Below are 25,344 nucleotides of genomic sequence, written 5' to 3' on the forward strand. Positions count from 1 at the left end.
CGGAGAGCAATAGAGTAGGAGCGCAATAATTCTGACTTAAATATACATATTGCTAAAATATTTGTTGATGAACAATAAATGTGCCATATTTAGAATATAAATTTAAACCTACAATTAAGTGTATTTTTATATGATGGCAGTAACTGTAAAGTGACTATTGTAATGGAGTAGACATAATCAAATGTCAGGTTAATTAGTCTGTGTTTTTGTTTGTATTTTTAAATTTTTAATTTAGTGAATTTAAAAATAAAATCATTATTTTTGTTTTTTAAATTGTAATGTTACAATGTTAGAATGTAATGTGATTTTAACACATTTTTGCACATAATACACTATTTGTAATTTGTTCTTATTTTAATAATGACTGTCTTTAACAATATTTAAAATGTATGAGTTAGGCTAGTAGTTTTTGGTATCATAACCTTATTTATTAAGGTCACATGAATCAAAAACAACTAAACTTTTAATTTAATTTCATTTATTTATTCGTTCGTTTTTTGTGTTGGGGTCAGTGAAAATTTTGGCAGTGTCCTTGTTACATATACTTACTGTATTAGTAACAGTACATTGCATGCAACTAAATCAAACCCCATTCCTAACTATAACCATAAGCACATGTTGTTAATATTACTCAGTACTTAAATGTAGACTTACATTGTAAAGTTAGCCAATTCTTCAGTTCTGAATTATGTTTAAACCTGACACGCACACATCCACTGTTACTTATAATGACACATAAAATAAAAAGTTAGCAAAACAGGATCCACACGAGTTTACAATGGATTTAAAGCCAAACCACATGCAAACACAAACACAAAGACGGCTGCAGCCAAACCGCAGGTTGAGCCGAGGCATTTATTTCCCCCACTGGAATTGGAAATCAATGGGCATATTCAGCTTAACAAACATATCTGATCTGCAGTCATATTTCCCACAAACGCCAACATTATTGACTAGTCTGTTGGTGCCAACAAAATCTCCATATTCTGTTCTACCACATACTCAATGGCATTGTTATTATGATGATTAAAAAAAATATATATGTAACTCGCAGAATAACAATCAATTACATCAGCTCTAACCAGACAATTTTTTCAGTGGCCAGTAATATTTCTGTTTCTCATATTATGCAAATTATTGTTCATATATCACATTGTGCCTGGTTTAATGATAACTTTTCCCCAAAATACTAATGGAAGCTTACATGAACAGGTGATGTTATCTTTCTCCAGATGTTGACCATCTGCGCAGGCGCATACACGTCCTGCCGGCGTGGCGAGGCAAAGAGCCGAGGAGCCGCAGCCACCGTGATTCACAGAACATTGGTTATTACCTGCGGGGAAACAAAAAGAAAGATAAATGCAGTTTGGAGACATTACACACAAGTGAAGATGTCAAATAAACCAAGGACAGATGTAAGGACAAGATTAATGCACAGTAATCTGATTATTGTACTTGAACCTTCTGAATGAGCTAAAATGATTTCAAATTGGATCGCTCAGTTGTATAACTGTGCAGTATAATATTTTTTGTAGCGTTTTATTACTCTACACAAGTTCGCAAGAAACAAGATTATGAGTGCTAAATAAATTTGTTACCATAGACTTCAACTAACTCCAAGTCCAAGCACTCCGTATAAACTATCAAATGCTTTTTCCAAGGCGAAAAGCACTCCCAGTTAAGTACAGAATTCAGAAGGGAGACATGCTCAGAGCTTCTTGTCTAATGGACATTGATCTTTCTCCATTAAAATCAATGACACATGCATATCTGGCATAGACTCCCAGTGAAGATGACATCAATTGGACACTATGGACCATGTGTCCACTGAATCATCTGCAGAGATTAATGTGGATTAAAGCAGATCATGTTAATTGAACACAGTGCTTTTAACTTTAGTTGCCAAAATATCACGATGCACCATATTATAATGCAGAGTAGGTATGAAAAGATCTTTTTTGGCTACAGTAAAAGGCGAAACCGTTCAGATATCTATATCATTTCCTCAGGCCAACGATAAACATTTTATGTGAATATGAGATTTTAAACTGAAACCACTGACCATTTCATAGAATAACAGTTCTGAGCAAACGATACCCAAGTTGTAGCGAGTTAATGTAGCATAACGTGACAACAACTCTAACTCAACTCCTGAACAGAGCTTAGTGAAGCTCGTAAAATGATAAATAGCAAACATTATCCCATTTGCTTTCCCATATGCTTGAAACATGCACTTAGCAGCATTGATATGCTAAGTCAACACGTACCTCATATATTCAGTGACATCTCAAGAAAGAGTTAATGAGTGCACGCTAATTATCATATCTAAAATGCATACAGATGTTGCACAAGTACTGGTACAACAGCCAGACATGGTTAGTAAAGTTTGGATTTGAGCTATTTTTATAAACAAATCCCCATAACCTCCGCTAAAAGCTAAAATGCTCTGCCAGGTTATTATATATTCAGCACAGTTGAGTTCACAGGTGCCGCAATGGTGCACAGAACATCTGGACAAAATCAGTAGTGTAAACATGATTTTAAAGCTGCTTGTTAAGAATAAAAGAATACGAATTACAACCATCAACCACCTTGGAAATGTTCGCACTACCCATTATAAAGTCCCATTTGGATACTCTTTCCGAGACCCATTTGCGGATAAGTTTCTTTGTTTGGCAAGGAAATAGCGCACTTGAAGATATTGTTAAAACAGCCAGCAGTCATCAATACCCCCCTGCTTGGTCATTGAAGTTTAAGAACAATTTAAGCCTGATTTAGATTGCCAATGCTGATTTATATATTTACATTCATACTGTACTTGAGATGGCTTGGCCATTTCTGGCCTGCCATTGGCTGGGTGTCATTAAGAATGACATTTAGTATCTCTACCAGAGGCAACATATGAGTAACTCTACAGGAGCCGTCACAGCGATTAACCTTCAGCAAAAGTCAAAGACAGAAACAAACATTCATTATCACCCTCAGTCACCTTACTAGCTCCAATGACGCATATAACTAGGAGGTCAGTTTTGATCAATGCCATACTCAGTCAAGAACGAGTTAAGCCACCAAATAAAGTACAATGTTTACATGACACAAAACACAAGCAATATAATTCATCATCAGCTGGTGCAAATCTGTCTACATTAATCCAGGTGCATTGGAATACATTCTCCGCTTTCAAGCATTTCTTGTCTATACTGAAACGTCAGAAAATGCTAAAATCATCTTTCTGTGCATGGGTAAAATGAATAAAAGCTCACTGAGAGAGTACAGAGAGACCAGACATAATAAAGTTCTCACGCCATTCTACTGGCACAGTCATCTTATAAGCAAAATATCTCACCACTTACTGGTGATTGACAATGACTAAACATATGTCATCGTTGTCAAATATCTCCTTTTTCCACAGTGTACACTCCAACAGCTTGGGACAGCTTGGGACAGCATCTTCAAAAATCTCCTTTTGCAGAACAAAAACGCTGTCTCAGTGTGGACGGAAAGCCAATAGTGGAGAAAAAGATGCGTTTTCATGTACACTTAGCCTTAGTTAATTTTCTCATAATTGTGATGTACATATTTCTGCATGGTAGAGCGACGGACAAAAAAATCACTACACTGTGTAAAGATGCCAAAAAAAGCTGCCCAGTTCTTTAGAATAATTGCTTGTCGCTGAAGACAAAAGGGGATCTGGATCCAGAACCCCAGAAAGCCTAATCATTTAAAAGTCCTGCAAATGCCTTCAAATTAGCCTTTAAAATATGAGAGAAGTTAGGCTTATTTGATCCAGGCCCCAAAAATGCTTGGATCATGAAGTCTTAAGGTTAAAATTACCATTAAGTATCCTACTCTGGGAATATCAGTTGCAAAGCATTTATTCAAATTCAGGGACTTGCCAGTGTGGCATTAGTTTCTAGAATGTTCAGCTGTTTAAAAGGTGAACATATGCGGCATGATATATTTGATTTCCATATATCATACAGTATAACAAGTGTGCGCCAAAACAGGGTTAGGCCTCTGGGCAAAGCTATGGAATGGTGATATATAAAGACTCAGACCACCCCTCAGAAGTTTGAAGGTTTAAATCCTTGAGCTTCTAGAAAGCAAAGTTCTATATCACTGCAGCCTTTGGCAAGACTTCAAAAATTCATTACGGCATACAGCATACATATTCATATTTACCTTTCTGGCTCTGTGGGTCATAAACCTGAATCCCGAAGAGAGGTGGTCTTTCCGCCCGCATTAGTGCAACATCATTAGATGACAAATCCAGACGGAATATCGAGGCGTTCATGTAATCCGTCCAGAATATGTAATTCTGATAATGCGCAATCCCAAATGGGTGATTCAACTCTTTCCCGCTGTACACCACCTGTGAAAAGTAGAACACGTTTGTGAGTCACAGTGAAACATTGAGATGAACAGAGTGGAACGGAGGTGTCTGAGAACTAAAGAACTGACTCACTCATTTACTAACCGTTCTGTGGCTGCCGTTGAGGTAGATTTTCTCTATGTGGTCAAAGTAGGCATCACACCAGTACATGACGCTGGAGGAATGGTCCAGGGTGAGGCCATTGGGCCACAGCATGTTGGACGTGACGAAAATCTGGCGGTGAGATCCATCCATCCAGGCCTTCTCTATTCGTCCTCTGCTGTCAATTAACTCATCCTCCTCCCAATCTGTCCAATACATCCATCTAAGGAACCCAGTGAGAAAATACATATTAAAGGTCATGAAACCCTGCTGAACAGGACCAGCTTAGACCGGCATTAATTTCCATGCTGCTCTGGACAGTTTAATGTGGATTTAATGAATGCCAGAAACCAAACCAGAACCAAACCAAACCTATATTGTAAAGAAGCATTCGATTACGGACGCAATGTTTACCTTATTCCCTGTTGAAAAATTCAGCTGCTAGATATTTTTTGGAACATTGTAATCAGGGCTTGACGTTAACACCCACCATGTAACGCAGTCACTCCTACTAGCCACTTTGGCGGGTTTAAATTTATACATTTTTGTCAAAAGTGTTGTCAAAAATACAGATTTTTAAATACATATCTATAGTGAAATATCTGAAACGCTTCCAAATACTCATTTCCGCAGAATAGATACATGATACCTGTTTTTTTTTGTTTTTTTCTCGCTGACAGTGAGTTGACACAAATCCCGGCTCCCCTTACTCACTCATTTAATCTACTCCGGAAGAATATTGTTGGTGTTACAGAACTTGAATTTTGTCGTGAGATTGCACGCAATGCGCATAATTTTACTCTTTTTCTCGCAGATTTTGTGCGCACACATAAAGCCGCTTCTCACTCTTAAGTTGAGGGTTTTTTCGCTGCTTTTTGCACTAATAGAGTCAAATACACACAAAATAATGTCAAAATACCGGTCTTGGCGAGTATTCACATGTCAGTTATGTTAACTTTTAAGTGAACTTAAACAGCTGAGAAAGAAAACGCATGTGTAATATACTGTAATGGATCCATGCGTCAGGTCTTAAAGTGACAACAGCCTGCTGCCAAATTATGAGATAATATTTAAAATCTATATGACAGCTTTTCCTCAGGGTATCGATGTCAAAATTATAGCCAGTGAAAATGCTGAGTGGCTAGTAACTTTGGAAAAACAATAGCCACAGTGGCTGGTGCGCAAAAAGGCTAATCTCAAGCCCTGATTGTAGCTGGTTTCTAGCTGATCATAAGTTGGTAGACCGTCTTGGGCCAGCAACAAACTAGCTAGCAGCTGGTTGTACCAGTTCAAGGTGATAAAGTTGGTTTTTGGAACGTTGACTAGGTTGGACCAGCAAATGACTGGTTTGGAATACTTAAAGTCCCACTGAAGTGCCTTGATACATGCAGCGTTATTCAACGCGTTGATGTAATTTCCCTTGAAACAGGAAAACAGGGCGGGACATATCAAGCAGCTCCTCCTCTTTTTTTAAAATAGCCAAAAGTGTTTCGTTTAGATTACATTTCAGCCAGAGCCGTTGAGCTTGGTAAAGTCACATTTGACAGTTTAAGACAGCCACAGTCTAATAGTTTTCCCTTTAGATGTAATATGAAACTTAATTCACCATAATGGAAAGCAGATTTACACTGAATCGTTCCCTATCCCCTAAATAGTGCACTATGTGCCATTCACCATGTAGAAAATAGTAATAGTGTGAACAAGTGACCGATTTCAGCCGCAGCTTCAGCATCTATTTATAGTGTGGGGGGGATCTAATGAGAAGCTGAAGTACAGAGTGATGTCATCAATATCATTGATCCATATTGGTGAAAGTGAGAGAATTTGTTTTGGAGCAAACTAGCTTAACCTTAACCTTAAAGGTGCTCTAAGCGATGTCACGATCCGCTAGCTGCCTGTCCCCTGAACACACTGTAAAAAACGCAGTCTCTGTAGACAGCCCAGACTCACAAACAGCAAGAAAAGCAAACTGGCCCAGTCTGGACCACGAAACATAACAAACAGTGTTCTAGCCAACAACCGACAAGAATGATTTGGGGGTGGGGGTGGGGGAATTAGTGCGCGTGCACATGAAGGGGGGTGTGGGGAGTGGAGGAGAGAGAAGCATGAATAGGGAAGTTAGCTAGAGGAGAGATGTCCTAGACAACGACAATGACGTTTAACGTTAAAAATGTACATGCTTGAGAATTTTTATATGGCCGACTCACGACCAAAGAGGCGACGTTCCGATGAACAAATAAAGAATAGGGTGGCGAGAACTCTGCCGGCAGAAGGGCTTCCAATCCGAAATTCAGGTGGCTCTGTTTTTGCTGGACAGGTGGGTAAATCCAGTTTGGTTTTTCTAAATGGTTCATGACTGTTTCAGGAAGCACGGAAGAGAGGAAGAGGGGGAGAGGGAGGTGGAGAGGCAGGGGAGGGGGAGGGGGAGGGGACGGAGACGGAGACGGATAAGGAGGAGGGTGGGTCAAGCTAGCCTCCGTTTTTTCAACAATACGTCAACAAGAAGTGACGTCACCCAATATCGCTTAGAGCACCTTTAAGGCTAACATATTCATACTAAATTCAATAACCAAGTACCATGTTCCAAAACACAGCTATGACCTTAAGCTGGGTTTGCTCAAAGATGCAAACTTTAGAAGACAGGTCACCAGCGCCGCCGCTCCCACCACGCGCATCACGCGCTGTGCGTAGGGCACCAAGTGCTGAGGGGGCACCAAAAATAGCCTAATGAAAAAAAAAATTATAATGCCGATATTATTTCAGTAGCCTATAGAAATATTATTAGGCACATTCTAGCCATGTATATGTAACAAAAAAGGGGGAACAAGATAATTTAATTGCTTTAGTCTAGAAAGTACCGCCCCCCGTTGGATGGTCCGTGCCGGTTTTTCGCGCGGGCGCCTTTGCGAATGCGAAGGACGCGTTCACGCGGGCGCCTGACGAAGTTTGACAGACAGACAGTAGGCAACTTTTTTGGAAATGGCCCCGAAAAGACAGCAGGAGTCAGGATCTGAGAAAAGAAAGAAAAAGAAACTGCGAGATGATGCCCGTGCATCACTTGCAGGTAAGTCCATGTTTAATCATTCTTAAATACGGGATGGTGCTGCTGCTAATCGTAATGTGCCTCGAACTTGCTGACGTTAATGTTAGCAAACTATGTTATTATTATAACTTATAACTTCGGTGCAAGCTAAATTGAGATTTTACTCTTAAACATTACCTATTTTACAAATAACTGACGCCAGCTAGCTGTTACTTTCTTTCTTTAGATATTGAGCAGTAGTTTATGGTTTATTCTGACGTGACGGTGGTTAATACTTTCTCAGTAACAGTAACATTTTATATTATATATATATATATATATATATATATATATATATATATATATATATATATATATATATATAATATAAAATGTCATTATGAATGATATAAAGCAAACATTACTGTTGAATTGTGTGCATTATTGCACCTCATTCTATTATGCCTTTATATTATATTATATTGGATTTATCAAATAGTTGATAAATAAGGAATAAAGGGGGAGAACTCCTTGGCTGCCATGCTTTCTGTTTTAAATGTTTATAATTTTTTTTCCGGTATAAGATTCTTTGTTTGAATATTTTGTCTAATAAATGTAATTTATTCAAAGTGACATTGAATTTGGGGAAAACATGTCTGGATTATTTTGAGAATTTGTTTATTTTGCTATTCTGTTTACTGAAGAAAAGTTTGCACTTTCAAATGTGTGTTGGCTATTCTACATATGTTTACAAAGTCAGCAAAGCTGTGAAGATTTTACTTTCTCTTTTTAGTGTTCTTAAGTTTTATACTGTGATGCTGCTATTGTGTTATTATTGGTATTGAGTTATATGTTTGGTAATAAAAAGTTAAACTGGCAAAAACAAACTTTTTTTTTTTGGGGGGGGGTCGGGGTGTGGGGCATCATAAAGGAATTATGCTTAGGGCACCAAAATGGCTAGCAGCGGCACTGCAGGTCACTGTAAAAAAAGACAGGTCTAGAAGACAGGTCACTGTAAAAAAAAAATCCTTCAAAAGTATTGAGGACAATGTCCTCACTTAACCACCTAAAAACCTAAAAAAAAAACAGGCTCTCACAATTGGATGTTATTAATACTTCATTCTTTGGGAGCCCAAACTTTTTGTTCTGCAACTCTTACAAGGTCCTATTTTTCCCAAGTTCAAACCTCTCACATTTCACCACATAAACTTAACACTGTGACACGGCCTTGCGCATTTGAATGCAGCCTAACATAACATGACAGAGGGAATCGACTCCCCCACTCATATGCAGTGACCTGTTGAATAACTCATGAGGCAGGGCTTTGAGTGACAGCACCTGCTGTGAACAGGAAAATCATCCGAGTGATGGAGAGGGAGAGCAAATGCGATCAGGACCTAGAGTCATAACAGCTAATCCTCCATCTTATCATGTGAGCACAGACAGGAAATGACATGTGTACATGGGATACAGAAGGACGGACATGGAAAGGACAGTTTTTAGAGAGTGAAATGGGATTTGAAAGGGGAGAGATTAAGCTGGGATAGGTATTGAATATTCAGCATACCGGCAGCTAAAGCTTAAGCGGTGATCCAACGTTTAAAAAAAAAACTTGGACTGTTTGAAATTCTAAACCAATTTCCAGTAACACAATTGCAGATTAATTGCAGATTAAAACTGATTACTCGTAATTATTCCAAAGACTCCAAGTCTTTTTTTGCAAATGATCTAAAATTCTAAGACATCGAAGCTATTAAAAACAGGCTACCCAATCCAAAAACCCATTACGAGGATAAACATGTCAAGTGTACAGCACAAGGAAAGAAGTCACTAAAATATAAGCAGAACCAGAACCTGCCTTTAAACTTTTAAACCTCTTAAGTCAGGCTTCACCGTTCTGCCAAGACAGCGATTTACAGTCATGGTCTCTCCATATTCCCTTTAAGCTTTTCCATCTGAGCAATGACATCGAATAAGGATGTTCGCATTAGCTCGCTTTGACACAATGGTACTTCTGCTACTTCCTCTCTTTTATTTAAATGAACAACAATATTGAATAAATGTATGTTTGTTAACTCGGCATCATTTCAAAGAAGTTGACACCAGAGAGTACCATGGTATATAGTAGTACAATATTTGTTTTTAATATTATTATCTGATACCAGCTCAGGGCTTTTTTGTTAATGAAAACAGAGAAAGCGCATGGTTATTGAAATTTCTTGATGAAATCTCTAAGTGCAAAGGGCAAACATCCCCGCCCCCCCCAGTGCACTCTAAATGGCTGTTTTTTGTCCAAGGCTTTAGCAGACTGAAATCCCTGCAGAAGAAGCTTTTAAATGCTGCTGTAAGCAGGAAAGGTATCATGGGCTTACCCATTTAGAGGATCCACAACAATGGCTCTGGGATGAGACATATTGCCTTCTAAAAGCGTTCTCCTGGTCTGAGAGGGCCGTTCCAGCCCGGCCACGTTGATGGTCTTTCTATAACCGTCATTTGTCCAGAACAGGTTGTTACCGATCCAGTCCAACGAAATACCCTCAACATTATCCAGCTCTGGAGAAAGAGAAGCAGAAACATATTGAGAAAATGTTGTTCTTTTTGCTTGATAACATCAAAGACAGCTCAATTAATCACTGTCCTCCTCTAATTCTTCCTAGTGGAATTATGCGGTATCGACCAGCGAGCTTCCCCGACAACTGAATTGCACAAAATGTATGATGAATAACATCCCATTTGGAAAACATCGGCAACAGAAGCGCTCAAGTACAGGTGGCCTGCTTCTACCGTACCATGCCGCATGGTTGCACAGATGATTCATTACAGAGCCAGAGCGAAAATGAGTTCGTTAGAGAATATTTAACTGCTTTTTCCACAATAACACTACACAAAAGCAAACATTAATCTCTCAGAATAAAGCATAGGGTAAGTGAATGATGAACATACCGTCCTTAAGGATCGTTTCCCGAGCGGTTCCATCTGTCTTCTGACGTCCGATTAGGAAGCTTGTGGTGTCGGCAAAGTAGATGTAGCTACTCTCTGCATGGAAGTCCAGCGCTCTGGGACTCACAAGCCCTTCGATTTGAATCAAATGTTCATCGCCAGACTTGATATTCATATCCAGACCTCGGATAACTCCGGGTCGTCCTTTTCCGTAAAACAGGAACAGCTCGTTCTTTGGTTCTGAGAAGACACGATTACCCAAGTAAACAAATGCAGTGGCGGAACGTAATAAGCCTTCTGCCACAGTACTGTCAGAGCTTAATTAATTGACATAATTAGCCTCTGTTTTCAATTCAGTTCTGCAAATTAAAGCCTTTGACAAAAATGTATCCAAAGCGAGAGGCTCAAGCTAATTACATTAGCTTAATTAAAATCAGAATTAGTTCCACTGATTTGGTTCTATCGAATAAATCATCTTTTGGTGCATAACAGTTATATTGTGTTTGTAATTGTATCTGAGTGTGTGTGTGTGTGTGTTAAAGTAACCAGGGACAAACAGGGTCCTAAGTGGGGGCAGTAAAATGAGGCACACGTGTATGAAGCACAATGTTTTCGAAATGCATTGCTTGCGAGCTGAAATGGTACAAACATGATGATTGCAAATATTATTAGGTCTGGCAGTGAGATCCAGGGAGACAAAGAAAATTGGATGAAGGCTTAGAGGAACCCAGCAAGAACAATTGCATTTGTATAACTTTGAACGGGACTGAAGCCAAATGATTCCTTTGTGTGAGGAACGTACAGGAATTTGAGCCGTTATTGACTCTCGAATCAAAAGCAACAATTCTGCTGCTCTCAAAACAAATATGGCTGAGGTTTCATTGCATGCAATTCGGTTATGAGACGCGAGAATCATTGATGCACAATGTTATTAATGCCCCCTAGGGTAAGACAGACATAAATTTCAGTTTCGGGAGAACTACAGTACTTTAAATAACCATGTCGTAATGCATGTTCTTGCATAATCCAGTGAATTAAATAATTTACAAATGAATGGTACTTCAACTCATTCATAACAAATGAATTACAAATCTGGAATCAGTCTGGAAACAGCATCACATTATAACACTTGAGATAAAAACAAAACACTCAACTGGATGAGCTACATTCAAAGCCACTATAAAATAGCCGATACACACCTGCATTTGACGCACATCAGTTGAGTATTATATGATTGCTGCAATCTGGGTGACACATCACAGTTTTGAATAATATCAATGGATGTAAATGTGGAAAGTCACCTGGTGACACAATCTCGTAATAATTTGTAAAAGCTGACGAAATTGTCAGATAAAGAATCTGGCTTGTACAAATTGTTTTTCAAGTTATAATCATGGTTAGGTTTAAGGGTTTAGGTAAGGGATTGAACTTTAGGTTTAGGCTAGGTTTAGTACTTGACGGTTTTTCTTATTTTAAACTTTACCATACAATTACTTTTATTTTTTCCATTGCTTCCATAGCATAAATGAACGTAGATATTGCAGATTTTACAGAAATCGCAGTAAAAATTGTATCTTCAATTGAAAACACATGCATAGTTTCTTAGTTTGAGTCATCTATGTTGGGCCTCATTCATGGAACGAGCAGAAGATATTGCTAAATTGTTTGCAAACCAAATTGTAGTTGTACATAAATTGTTGCATATAAAAAGGTAGGTGAAAAAGTATGACATTTTACAGAGAAATTCATTCTGCTCTTGTTTCACGAATAACTGATTCTAGTAGCATAATTTCAGCACAATTCTGTCCAAAACCATTAAAATGTGACAACGCATTATTTTGAATTCTAAGTAGACCATTTTAGATATACAATTGTTTGACTGATGTAGAAAATGTACAATATTTTTGTATTTTCATCACTGGGTACATCATGATTCGTACACTACGTTAAAACTGTAGGTAATATATTTAAGAAACTAAATGATTTGCAATGCAGTTTTACTGTTAAAGGTCCCATATTGTCAAAAATGAAATATCCTGGCTTTTTACATGATAACAGAGGTCTAGGGGCTATGAAACTACCATACAAGTTTCAAAACAGTAAATTCACAGACAAATGCACACAGCCTGCATAAAGTAGATGTGCCTTTTCACGAGCCGTTGTGACTTCCGTAAAAATGTGATGTCAGAAGTACTCAGTCACCGCCTTCAGTCACCACCCCGAGCACTGCCCACCCTCAGGAAACTACATCATTGCACAGCGTTCCGAACAACATTAATATAAGAGAACAGTGGCTAATGTTTATTTATTCAGAAATACCACAGCAGTTAGTTCGACCTTAACCATCTGCTCTGCACAATTCACAAGTGACCGCTTCATCCATGGGCGTAGGTTTAGGGGGGGACGCTAGGTACTAGTCCCAATCAATATTTTGAGATGACAAATTTGTCCCCACCAATATTTAGCAAGCTCCTTTGAACTGCTATTTGGATCTTTGCGCTGCTATTTGGATCGATTCCAACGGCCAAAACAACGACAGTACAAGAAACGCCGTAATTTGATTGGCGGCGGTGTATCTGACAGGCTACACGCGCGGGCCGGGACTACTTTTGTGCTTGCACTGGCAGCGAGCGGCTGTGTGTGTGTGTGTGTGTGTGTGTGTGTGTGTGTGTGTGTGTGTGTGTGTGTGTGTGTGTGTGTGTGTGTGTGTGTGCGCGCGCGCGCGTCGACGACGCCGACGGTAAGTTACCAGGGCTGTCTCTCTGCCACATACAAAGGCCAGAGTAAAACATTTTAATATTCCGTTTTTTGCCACTTTTTGTACTTTGTAGATAGATCAGCTATGCCACCCAAGAAGAAGAAAGGGGACATACGAAGCTTTTTCATAAAGCAGAGTGTAAGTAGGCAAAATAACTAGCCACACAAATAAACTAGCAGTAGTAGTGACTGACCAGGCTTTCAAATGCAGATTCTACTGTGGAAAATAGTATTGATTGGTGATAGTATGTGTTACCATGTTGTTACAGTTAAACCTAGCAGCAGCAATCTTTCAACTAAGGTTAAGAGTATTGATTAGGCTGTGCAGCACTGATAGACTCATAGAAGTCACGCTATCATGATAGAATGCTACGTTAGCAAGTCACTGAATGTTAATTAGCTGACCTTAACTTAGAATCTTGCAGTCAACATAAACAGTGGATCTGAGACATTTTTCGTTTCTACATTCTATTTATGTAATGTATTTGTGAGTGAGTGTAGCATAAGAATTTAATATTTAAGAATAGAATATATCAATAGAATTTGATATAGAATAGTAGATACAATTTTAGTATTAATGGAATACTGTAATCATGGATAATAATAATAATAATAATAATAGATAATAATAATGGATTTGTTGTGTTGAATGCATACTATGATACGTGTGTATTTTATTCATTTGTTCATTATTTAATTACATATAGAAAACTCATTCCAGGGGGAGGGGGAGGGGGATGTCCCCACCAAAGCTGAGGCCAAACCTACGCCCTTGGCTTCATCAATCAGGAACAGTTCAATGCCGCTTTTTCAAAGAAGCTGCTACTCAAAGATGCTGCAGTCCCTACAGTTCATAGTTTTACAAGTTTACCACAAGTACACCTTTTACAGAAAAAAGTAACATTGTAAAAGAAATTGTAGCACGTCAACTTACTGTATCAGTAGGAAAGCAATAGTTAAATAGCTTACTGCATTCGGTGTCTGTCTGCTAACGTTGCATATTATAAAGCAGTTAAGTGTTTCAAAATGAGTGTATAACTAGCTATTAACGTAAATATTTTGGAGATTTAAATCGAATTTGACAAAAAAAAAAAAAGTCTGAGTTTGTTTACAGACAGTTTAAATTAGCATTAACGTTAAACCTGCGTGCAGCATTGAAGTAATAGTTATTATAATACTCTTACAATAACGCCGAAAGTAAGGAGGTGGTTGTTTGATTCAGGGTCTGAGTCCGGCTTAGGGCTGTCAAAATTGCTCAAAAATGACGTTCGAATATTCCCTCTAAAAAACACACGAATATTCGAACTATTCGAACATCTGGTTGCGCATTTTTTCAATGACGCGCATTACGTCAATAACAGGACAAATTAATACAAAGAGACATACATAACTTGTATAGGTAGTTAATTTAAGTTTAAACATATTTGACAATGTATTACCAACACAAAACCAAATAAATAAACTAATGGCCAAGACCGCAGACCTCAGTCTCGCTCACTCGCAGGCACTCTCTCTCTCTCTCTCGCGCTCACGCTCTCTCTGCTCATAACGGTTTAAATGAACAACAACAATAAGCACATGTTGAGTGCTGATCAAGAGTTTTGTGCAAGCAATTTAAGGTCGCGACTCTTGCCCCAAATATAGCAGGCTTCATTCAGTGATTGAAACAAATGTATTAACATTAATTGAAGTTTTACAGTATAGAACCGACATTGAACGCTCCGAGCGAGCTGTGCTGTGGTAAACATGGAACTTTTCTGTTTAACTTTAAATAAAATGAGGCACACAATTCCGAGAAATGTGACAACAAAGAACTTTTACCCTGAGGTTCATAAAAAATAAAGTGCTATTAAAAAAGAAAAAGGCTACTTACATTATTGGTGATTGTATTAAAAAAAGGAAAAACTGACTGCAATTTATTCCATTGTCTTTTAGTGCACTGTCAACTTTCAGCAGTGACGCTGTGCTAGACAGTGCGACTCGTGTGACCTGTCCCTCAAGTCTTGTTTATACTCGACGCGTCCGCACGAGCGCGAATCGCCCCCTATCGTTTCAAAGAATAGTATAACGGCGAGCGCGTCGAGTATAAACGCCTTGTCCGTTTATGGCAAGCCAAGAGGCTCAGAAATACGCCATAGATTAATCGCGTTTAAAGCCAAACGCCGTCAAATACGGCGTTTTAAACCGTATTGGACGCCGTAAAATACGCCGTTGTAATTACAAACGCCGTAAAAGACGCGCGAAATACGTCAATGACGCCGTATTTGACGGCGTTTTAGTGTGCATGGAAAGCGCCGCTTTTTACGCCGTTCATCTCGCCATATGACGCCGTAAAAAACGCCGTTTTGGTTGCACAGAGCGCGCGCTATTTTACGGCGTTTTGCTTATAGTATAATGAGACACGCCCGCTGATTTCCACAGCCAGTAAGTTTGAACTGTTCTCTCCCAATCAATGATGAACTGAGTCAGACCAGACGAATTCAGCATGGATCATTTGTGGTAATCCAAGTATGCTCCCAAGGAATTATTAATTTTATGTATTAAACTAATCCAAGCTAAATAATAAACTGAAATTAAAGAAAATATTAAAGAACATTCAAATCAATAAAGCAAAATTAATAGGATTTTCATATTTTAAAAGGGTGTCACACAGGGCTTAATTTGAGCCGGAACATGTGAACATGGGTGACACATGACTTGCCCGCTTGTTGTGCTAGTTGAGATTGCTGTTAGCCTCGATCGTTTCACTCAGGGGAAAAATGTCAAAAAGACAGCAAAGTTAAATACGCTGGCCAGTCAGATCCCAAACCATGGTGGAGACCATGGTGGACACAGCAGTAGTATCGACATAATATCTCGTTATTTCGACATAATAAGGGGACATTCTAATCTGCAATAAGCCACATTAAGCGTTCTTATAATGGTTTTCTATGGGGGGAAAATACTTAACGTGTAATTGCGTTCTGGGCTCATCTGATTTTTTTTTTTTTTTTTGTACATAGCATAGCCCACTTTGTTATGATTTTAGTATCATAATGATTAATAAATGCAAGCACAATTATCCGTGAACTTGATTTGAACAAATGCCTTTCAACTTTTGTGTGCAAAATTCAGAATTAAATGAATGTGCAGCAATTTGTACAAATAGAGAATCTGTAGGCCTACTATACTGCCATTAAATAAGCGCATTTAGTTTCATATTTGTGGGAAAGAAATAACTAGGCTATGTTATTTTTATTTATTTATTTATTGTCATTTGCTGAGTTTGCTCCCCTTGCACCTTATGTTTTATCTTTTAAAATGACGGAAATTATTTCAAAATTCGTATTTTAAAAACGTCTTTACTCACTGAACTTCTATACCCACAAACGGTTGACTTTTTCCCCCAAGTCGTTTATTTCACTATGAACTGGACGATCGAAAGGGCAAAATATTTGAATCTTCATTTTACAAAAATATATTGGATATAACGAAATGTAATAATGCTATTTAATGAATATATAATCAATGTAATATGAATAAAACACGAATTTAATTAGCCTAAAAAAATCGGAACACTAATAATTCTGGAAGGAAATAGCTTATAGACATACCAACAAACCTGCACATTTTTTAGAAATAGCAAAAAATACATTTGTCTTATTTTTTTTCAAATAGGCCTATTTAAAACACAAATTCATAGGGCATTCTATGGGTTATAATATTTTGTGTTATTCAGCACTTAGATGGAAATGTGCCGAGTTAAGCCAATACGACCTGGATTATTTTCCTTGTTTAATAACTCCTCATATATGAGCATAAGAATTGGATTAAATAATCCGTGCTGAATTCGTCTGGTCTGACTCAGTTCATCATTGATTGGGAGAGAACAGTTCAAACTTACTGGCTGTGGAAATCAGCGGGCGTGTCTCATTATACTATAAGCAAAACGCCGTAAAATAGCGCGCGCTCTGTGCAACCAAAACGGCGTTTTTTACGGCGTCATATGGCGAGATGAACGGCGTAAAAAGCGGCGCTTTCCATGCACACTAAAACGCCGTCAAATACGGCGTCATTGACGTATTTCGCGCGTCTTTTACGGCGTTTGTAATTACAACGGTACAGTATTTACAGTGCCCTCCACAATTATTGAACCCCCTGGTAAATATGATCAAAATTGGCTGTAAAAAATAAATCTGCATCGATTATCCTTGTGATCTTTAATTCAAAAAATGTGCAAAATTCTAACCTTTCATTGAAGTAAAAGAATTGAAAGTGGGGGGAAATCACATTATGAAATAAATGTTTTTCTCCAAAACATGTTGGCCACAATTATTGAAACCCCTAGAATTTTTTACAAGTAAAATATCTCTGAAGTATATTCCCATTAATATTTACCTTTTTTAGTACACCAGGGTGACTAGGAACATGAAACTGTCCAGCTATGACTTCGTGTTTCACAGGAGTTTAAATATGAGGAAACACAAAGGCCAAATCCCCTTAATCATCCATCACAATGAGTAAAACCACAGAATACAGTTCTGATGAGTAGCAAAAGATTGTTGAGCATCACAAACTAGAAAGTGGCTGTAAGACAATAGCTAAAGAATTGAAAATCCCCATTTTGACCATCAGGGCAATAATTAAGAAGTTATAACCAACTAAAGATGTTACAAATCTGCCAGGAAGAGGACGTGTGTCTATACTGTCTTAATGCACGGCGAGTATGAAAGTTTGAGTGGCCAAAGACTCTCCAAGGATCACAGATGGAGAATTGCAGAGATTAGTTCAGTCTTAGGGTCAGAAAGCCTAAAAAAAAAATTATCAAACAACCCCTACATCCCCACATGTTGTTTGGGAGGGTTTAAAAAAAAACCTCCTCGCTCATCCAAAAACAAATCCCAGCAAATTTAATTGTCAGACACGACTGGATCTTCAAACAACACAGGGTTCTGTGGTCAGATGAGACTAAAACAGAGCTTTTTGGCAGCAAACACACTAGATGGGTTTGGTGAACACAAGGATAAAAAGTACCCCATGTGTACAATTTAATATACCACTGGATCTTTAATGTTGTGGGCATATTTTTCTGCTGGAGGTCCTGGACTTCTTGTTCAGATACATGGCATTGTGGATTCTATCAAATATCAACAGATAAAAAATCAAAACCTGACGCCTTCTGCTAGAAATCTTATAATGGGCCGTGGTTGGATCTTCCATCAGGACAACGGTCCAAAACAAACATCAAAATCAAAACAAAAATTTGTTGTGGAGCACAAAATGAAGCATCTGCCATGACCGTCTCAGTCCCCTGACCTGATGAGTGGGCTGAACTGAAGAGGAGAAGCACCAACATGGATCTGGGAATCTGAAGGATCTGGAGAGATTCTGTGTGGAGGAATGGTCTCTGATCTCTTGTCAGTTATTCTCCAAACTCATCAGGCATTATAGGAGAAGACTCAGAGCTGTTATCTTGGCAAAAGGAGATTGCAAAAAGTATTTAATAAAAGGGTTTCAATAATTGTGGCCAATGTGTTTTGGAGAAAAACATTTATTTCATAATGTGATTTTCCCCCCACTTTCAATTCTTTTACTTCAATGAAAGGTTAGAATTTTGCACATTTTTTGAATGAAAGATCACAAGGATAATCGATGCAGATTTATTTTTTACAGCCAATTTTGATCATATTTACCAGGGGGTTCAATAATTGTGGAGGGCACTGTACCTTACTTGTGAGCATCACCAAGCCACAGCAGGCTACAGCATACATGACCCTACCTGTGGTTGGCCTGGCCGTGCGTCACTCAGAAAGCAACAGGCCAATCAGAAGAGAGGCTCATGAATATTAAGTAGACAGGCCAAAATCGACCTGTTCTTAGCAGAGCTCCTGAGAAAGGAGCTGTAACAATATATTGCGATGGTTTTTGGTACTTATACCACAAATATATATTCTTTGCGGACATCAAAACCTAAAATAAAACTTCAGGAAGGTGTATAATATGGGACCTTTAAAGTGGTCTGCCATCTGAAGTTCGGGAGAAACTTTAAAACCATCTGATGTAGCCGTACACCCAAAAACACACACACATTCTCTGATAGTCAATGATCCTGCTGCCAAGAGACAAAACATATCAATTTCCCATGTATTCCTCCTTAATGTGCTGAACGTGCACTATTAATCACAGAAACGTGTCCATTCTTCAGCATCTTGGGCCTCTATAAAGTTAGTCATAAATTTCCATTTCGACAAACCCACAAGGGCCATCTGTCTGATATATGGCTTCAGATAGCAGCACCCTTTCCTTTGGGAATACCCCTAAAACCATTTACATGAGAAACCCATCTCCAAGATGCTAATCAGACATCTAGGAGCTACAAGAGGAGGAGAGAGGAAAGAGAAATTGGCATTTTGTGACCCTCACTTTTGCAGGACTTCCCGTCGCTGGCAAGGACGTGGCCAGTCCGGCAGCGGCATACGCGTGATTTGTAGTTGTGGCTCAGGAGACAGATATGCAAGCATCCACCTTTTCGTCCGTGTGGGTCAGGGCTGCATGAGTGAGTCCTGACTGGAGAAAGAGAAAGGTCAGTGTCAAGGAGCGAGCATTGCGAAATATCAGCGACCACACATATGCTACATACCAAATGCTAAATGTGAAATATAAAAAAACAACTAATTGTGTATATAGGAAAGAGAACAGGCCTATAAACTTTTAAAATGGAGAAGAAAACCCTTTCCATATTGATTTATGTCAAAGATTAAACTCTACGATATTTTGACACAAATTTTAAATATGTATGTTGTGATCACGAATAACAATTTGTTCCGACGACTTACTATGGGCACGTTTACACAACAATGTTTTTCCTTTGCATTTTTCGCGTACAGACGACAACGTTGTCAAAACGATCCCCATTCACACTGATCAGCAAAAAACGACTAAAAGCGCTTATTTATTCATGCCAGGCCAGAAGTTGGCAATGTCCATTTGTAAAGAAACACTACGCGCCTATAGACTGAACACGTAAATACTCACGCGCATGACGTCACCGTTTTCACAAAATTCACAACATTTTTTGCAGTTTACACAGAGATGATAACAGTATCGTTTTCAAAAACTTGCACTTTGAAACACGTTTTCATCTTTTTCAGGCCCCCAAAACAATGTTGTTGAGTAAATGAATACGCATTTATGAACGTATCATTTTTTTTTTTTCGTTTTTAGTTGAAAACAGTGCTGTGTAAACAGCCCCTAATACGTCACCATGTTTTACTAATTCGTTCTCTCGTTTTAAGTAAATCGTGCACATGATATAATAATTCGTTCCCTTGTTTTACAAATTAATTCTGCTTTTGTTTTTCATGAATAACAGAAGCTAGTAGCATACTTTCAGTATAATTTACTACTTCAGTATAAATAAGTCATCGCTATTTTTAAATATGAGTGATTGCTGATTATATTAGTTGCACTCCCACGACAAGTTTACCTGTAGGTTGAGCCAGTCTGTGATAAACTCGGACGGCTTTGGCACTTTCCAAAGTGGTAACGGTGTTTGTGTCACTGCTGTTGAAGCGATTTATCCTAAATATGTCCACTTTGCTCTCTCTGGAGGGTTCAGAGCACGTTGCAAACAAGTAATCTTCAAATAGTGCTAATCCGTACAGGTGCGACACCTGGAGAGAGAAACACAGGATTGGAGAGAGAGAAAGACTCATCTAGAGGCCTTGGCACCTCTTCAACTTAATTCTGAACATGACACAAATACGTCTGCTTAAATTCGCTTCTTTAATCCATCCGATGTTACTTTAGCTGAATAAACTAGTCAGACACCAGTAGAAATACGCAGGGATCTTTGATTTCACATCTGTGCTACAAACTACCGACGGGTACCGTTGAGGCTTTGATTTCGAGGAGAAAGACTGACGTGAAAAACAAACGAGTTAGCGGTAGTAGAGTTCATTTCAGGTTATCTTTCAGTGCCAGCTTTGAGGAAAAAAGTACCAATATAACCTCCGATAAAGGTCCCAGGGAATTTGCCAGAGCTGAACCTCGCAGGAAATGGATGAACAAATCAATACTAAAAAAAAAAAACACACAAAAGAGTTGTAGCGTGAAGCCAGGACTCGGCAAGGTCAAAACAACCCGATGCTCATCCAGGCTAACAGTTCTAACGGGACAATGAGACGGTTACAGAAATGTCAAGGAAAACAATTAAAAATTAAATCCAACATCTAATCAACAGTAAAAGCAAATCCAAACACTTACAAAACCCAAGCAGAATCAACAGCACCCCAAGCGAGACGATACTTAGCATGAAAAACGTCTGAAATTGATACAAATGCTGTTCTTCAACTACAGTAATAACTCCCGTAAACCATGAACACCTGCACGCTGGCGCTTTCTAAAAGGGATTTTCTAAGTATTGCATCTGGTTATTAGTTAACACCAGATGTCTCATAACACTGATAACCAGCCGCGGATGGATTATCTATTGTTTTGGAGGAAAAGTTTGACAGCGCCCTTGGCCCGTTCTATGAACAATGGATGAAATGTATACTAAATTTATGAAGCTATGAATTTTGTATCACCATACTTTTGGGCCTGTTGAAGGGGCAATGGAGAGAGGCCAAACTTTATAGCCTTCAAAATAAACTGCTTTAAGAGTTATTCAAAGAAGCATCATCTATCACAGCTTTACTGCTGACTATTAAGGCTGCTGAAGTTTTTGTATATAGTTAAGTTGTTTAGAGGTCACACTTCTTTGGAACCGTTCGTCTTACCGAGTTGCCCTGGATGATCGTGTGTCTGTTCTTGCCATTGTAATCCACAACTTCGATAAAATCCAGATAAGCGTCCGCCCAGTAGACGAGCTTCTTGACCAAGTCCAATGTCACGGCGGTCGGCTGTTCGGTTTTATACTCCACTATCCTGGTTCGGTTGGTGCCGTCCATGTTGCAGCGCTCAACTTTGGCTATAGTCCCGTAGTCCGTGAAAAACAGTTTTCTAGGGGTTAAAACACATCAGGTTTTAAACCGGAATCTACCTGACGTAAAAGAAATCAAAAGTCAAGGCCATTTAAGATTTAATCAATCCACTCATACCCAAACAGTGTTGTGTCAGAGCTGAACGCTCACAGTAGCAACAGCGCAATTAAAGCGAGCCACTCTGTGCAAGAGCTGAATGAATGGACCGCAGTATGATATTATTGCTTTTTATACTAACACATACTGACAGAGGAATGAGAGAGGGGGAGGTCATCCGCATTACTACACACGACAACTGTGGCACAGAAACGGTCCACACCGTCTGAAAGCGGCAAACTGCTCCAAACAGCATGCACAACTCAGCACTGCATACAAATGAATGTTTACCAAGAGACCAAAGAGTTTCTCACGTCACAGAAGCGAAGACGACTCGACATCAGATAAGGATGATTTATTTACGCCTATGAAAATCTGATTCACGAGCCTCCGTGTCGTGTGATCATTTTAAGATAGCTGAATATCTATGTTTAGGTCAAAGAATTATGAACGATTTGTTTGGAGAGGGTTCTAAAAGGTCATATTTACTGTGATTTGACTTTCTAGATGGTAAACCTCTTTCAGTTGGCCAGTTAGACTTCAGTGACCGTGTAATGAAAGTGAGGGTGGGCGGTATGACCTTGATGATAGTATTTGATCTCACATTTTTTTGTTACTTTTGTTTTGTAATGTAAAGGCAAATTGTTTATATACTACTACTACTACTACTACTACAACTAAAAATAATAATAATAATATAAACTCTTTATTCTATTTAAACTATTTATTAAACTACTGATTATTATTATTATTATTATTATTATTATTAAAAATAATTATTTAATTTGTATTTAATAAAATTACTATATATAAAATATTTTCTATTTATTTATCAAAAGTTTAATATAAAATATTTATTAAACTAAGTAAATATAAAAAATTATTATTATTATTTTATTACTATTATATAAATTCTATTATTTATTAAACTATTGATTATTATTATTAATAATAATAGTATTAGTAGTAATTAATAGTTCAATATAAAATAGTATTATTATTATTATTATTATTAATTACTCATTTGTTAAATGTAATATAATAATTTATGAATTAAAGGTACTTCATCACATTTGATTATTTGCTCATTTTATTCAAACACTGACGCAAAAAAATTGTAAAACAGCTTTTTTGTTTGTTTGTAACACTTGAGTTAAGTTAATATTCTAAAATAAATAGTCCAGACTCGCAATTAGTATGGTAGATATATTTGTATACATAAACTGTAAATAAATAATTACATTTCTAAATGTCATTTTTATAAATTAATCATAATTATATATATATATATATATATAAATATAACTTTTTTTTTCTTTTTTTATCCAGAGCTCATTGTTACCATCTCATGTATAGTATACTGTAAATGGCCAGTCATAAATAAAAGGACGTAATGGTTGTCTTAGTGATCGTACCCCATGATGGGATCCAGCGCTAGGCCTTTTGGGTTCTGGATGTCCAGGTCAATGATGGTGACACATGCATCTCCCTGTTCGCTGCACACAAATATTCGGTCGTTCACTCTGTCTATGAAGTAGAAGTTTCCTGTTAACCAGTCGATGGCCATATTCTCCACATCTACATGGGAGAAGAGATCATTTTTTTAGACATGTGAGCACCAGCAGAGTACCAGGACCTGGTAGTTAGAAACAATCAAAAATTCATGCATGCTTCAAAGAAGCAACAACTGACATTCAGCGACTTGACATGCACACTTGACACACTTAACCTTCTGACATTAAACACTTCATTAGCAGATCATTAAACACTTTAAGAGGTAAAAGAAAGTGGGGGGAAAAAGGCTAATGAGAAAATTTATATGGACATTAAAAACAAAACACTCAAGTTCATAAAAACTTCAAAGGAGATTAGTTTGCACTTGCTTTGAATAAAACATCAAAGTTACAAGACATTCCTTAATTTGCACTTTGAGAATAGACGTAAATACTCACTTTGAAGGTTTTGACCTATCCTTATCTCATGTATTTCTGAAAACACTTTGAGCTTGGTCATGCGGGCACACCACAGTTGACCCGTATCCTGCGCCACTGAGAGCCAACAGAGTGACTCTTCTCTATAAATAAAGTCCACAATTTGAGTCCCATTTGTCTCCATGGACTTGAGATTTGGCATAGATGATCCATTGAGGTAAACAACTGATATAGAATTCATATTTGTTGTCAACAGAACTGGAGGTTTATCGCCAGGATCTGAAAGAGGGAACATAAAATGCAGGAAATTAGAGGAAATCATAATAAATATCTCCTGTGAAATATAAATTAAGCGATTATTTATTTAAACACACTTCATGTTGGGCAATTTCGTAACTGTGGACATTTAGTAAATAAATCCTGAAATAATTTAAATAAATTAGAAAATGAATTACCACCACTGTCAATGACATTTAAAACATTTTTGTAAAAAAATTAAAATAAATGGCTGACTCATGTCTTTTTTATGTTTGATAAATACACACAATTAAATAATATTTAAAATGTTCTGCATAATTTGACAAAATTACAGATTGATATGAATTAACAGTAACATGCTCTTGATTATGTTTTTGCTAACTAAATATAACAGTGCCAACTTGTAAAAATCTGCCCCGGGACATAAAAGTGCATGTAGCTGAATAAATATCCAAAACACCCTTACAAAATATAAATATTTAGGTGTTACATAAACGCAAATAAGTCGTTACATTCATTTTTGCTTACCTATATAGAACATAAAACACGGGTTGATTAAACAGCTCGCACTTGCTGCGACACAAATTGTCCAAACTTAAAATTTGTGATGTGTGTTTTCCCCCCCCTTTTACACTAATGAACAGACACCATGAAGAGCAATTAACTGTGAGCATGTAATCATCTCTAAATTTGATAGACAGTTGCGGGTCGGGCTAGATGGGCTCTGATTGACTTTCCATTAAGGCTTCCCCTGTTTATCTCTCCCACAGCTCTTTCGTAGGCCAACTTGCCGGTGTCCATTTGCATATTGATGACAATAAGTGTAACTGACACTCGTATCAGGCGAATGACAGTGTCATCTATACTAATGCGCCTGGATGATCGCCACTGTGATCACGCTAC

The 25,344-nt window shown here is 37.9% G+C and overlaps 1 protein-coding gene and 1 long non-coding RNA gene across 3 annotated transcripts in view; one reads left to right on the forward strand and one right to left on the reverse strand.

The window, feature by feature from the left end:
- The window catches only part of lrp1ba (low density lipoprotein receptor-related protein 1Ba), a 259,135-nt gene that overhangs the window by 164,889 nt on the left and 68,902 nt on the right, over positions 1-25,344 (reverse strand). For both annotated transcript variants that reach the window (XM_082138205.1, XM_082138204.1), the window contains 10 exons: positions 24,205-24,462; positions 23,668-23,830; positions 21,953-22,175; positions 20,659-20,845; positions 19,596-19,739; positions 10,440-10,676; positions 9,869-10,049; positions 4,478-4,697; positions 4,183-4,372; positions 1,205-1,333 (listed from right to left, as the gene is read on the reverse strand). In XM_082138205.1, the coding sequence (XP_081994331.1) occupies positions 1,205-1,333; positions 4,183-4,372; positions 4,478-4,697; positions 9,869-10,049; positions 10,440-10,676; positions 19,596-19,739; positions 20,659-20,845; positions 21,953-22,175; positions 23,668-23,830; positions 24,205-24,462 (1,932 nt within the window). The remainder of the gene's footprint in view (positions 1-1,204; positions 1,334-4,182; positions 4,373-4,477; positions 4,698-9,868; positions 10,050-10,439; positions 10,677-19,595; positions 19,740-20,658; positions 20,846-21,952; positions 22,176-23,667; positions 23,831-24,204; positions 24,463-25,344) is intronic.
- LOC309475475 lies at positions 12,820-13,981 on the forward strand. The gene is made up of 2 exons (XR_014197669.1): positions 12,820-13,176; positions 13,268-13,981. It is a non-coding gene; the product is annotated as an uncharacterized lncRNA (long non-coding RNA).

The sequence above is a fragment of the Leuciscus leuciscus genome (genome assembly GCF_965113295.1).
Source record: "Leuciscus leuciscus genome assembly, chromosome: 15".
Classification (NCBI taxonomy): domain Eukaryota; kingdom Metazoa; phylum Chordata; class Actinopteri; order Cypriniformes; family Leuciscidae; genus Leuciscus; species Leuciscus leuciscus.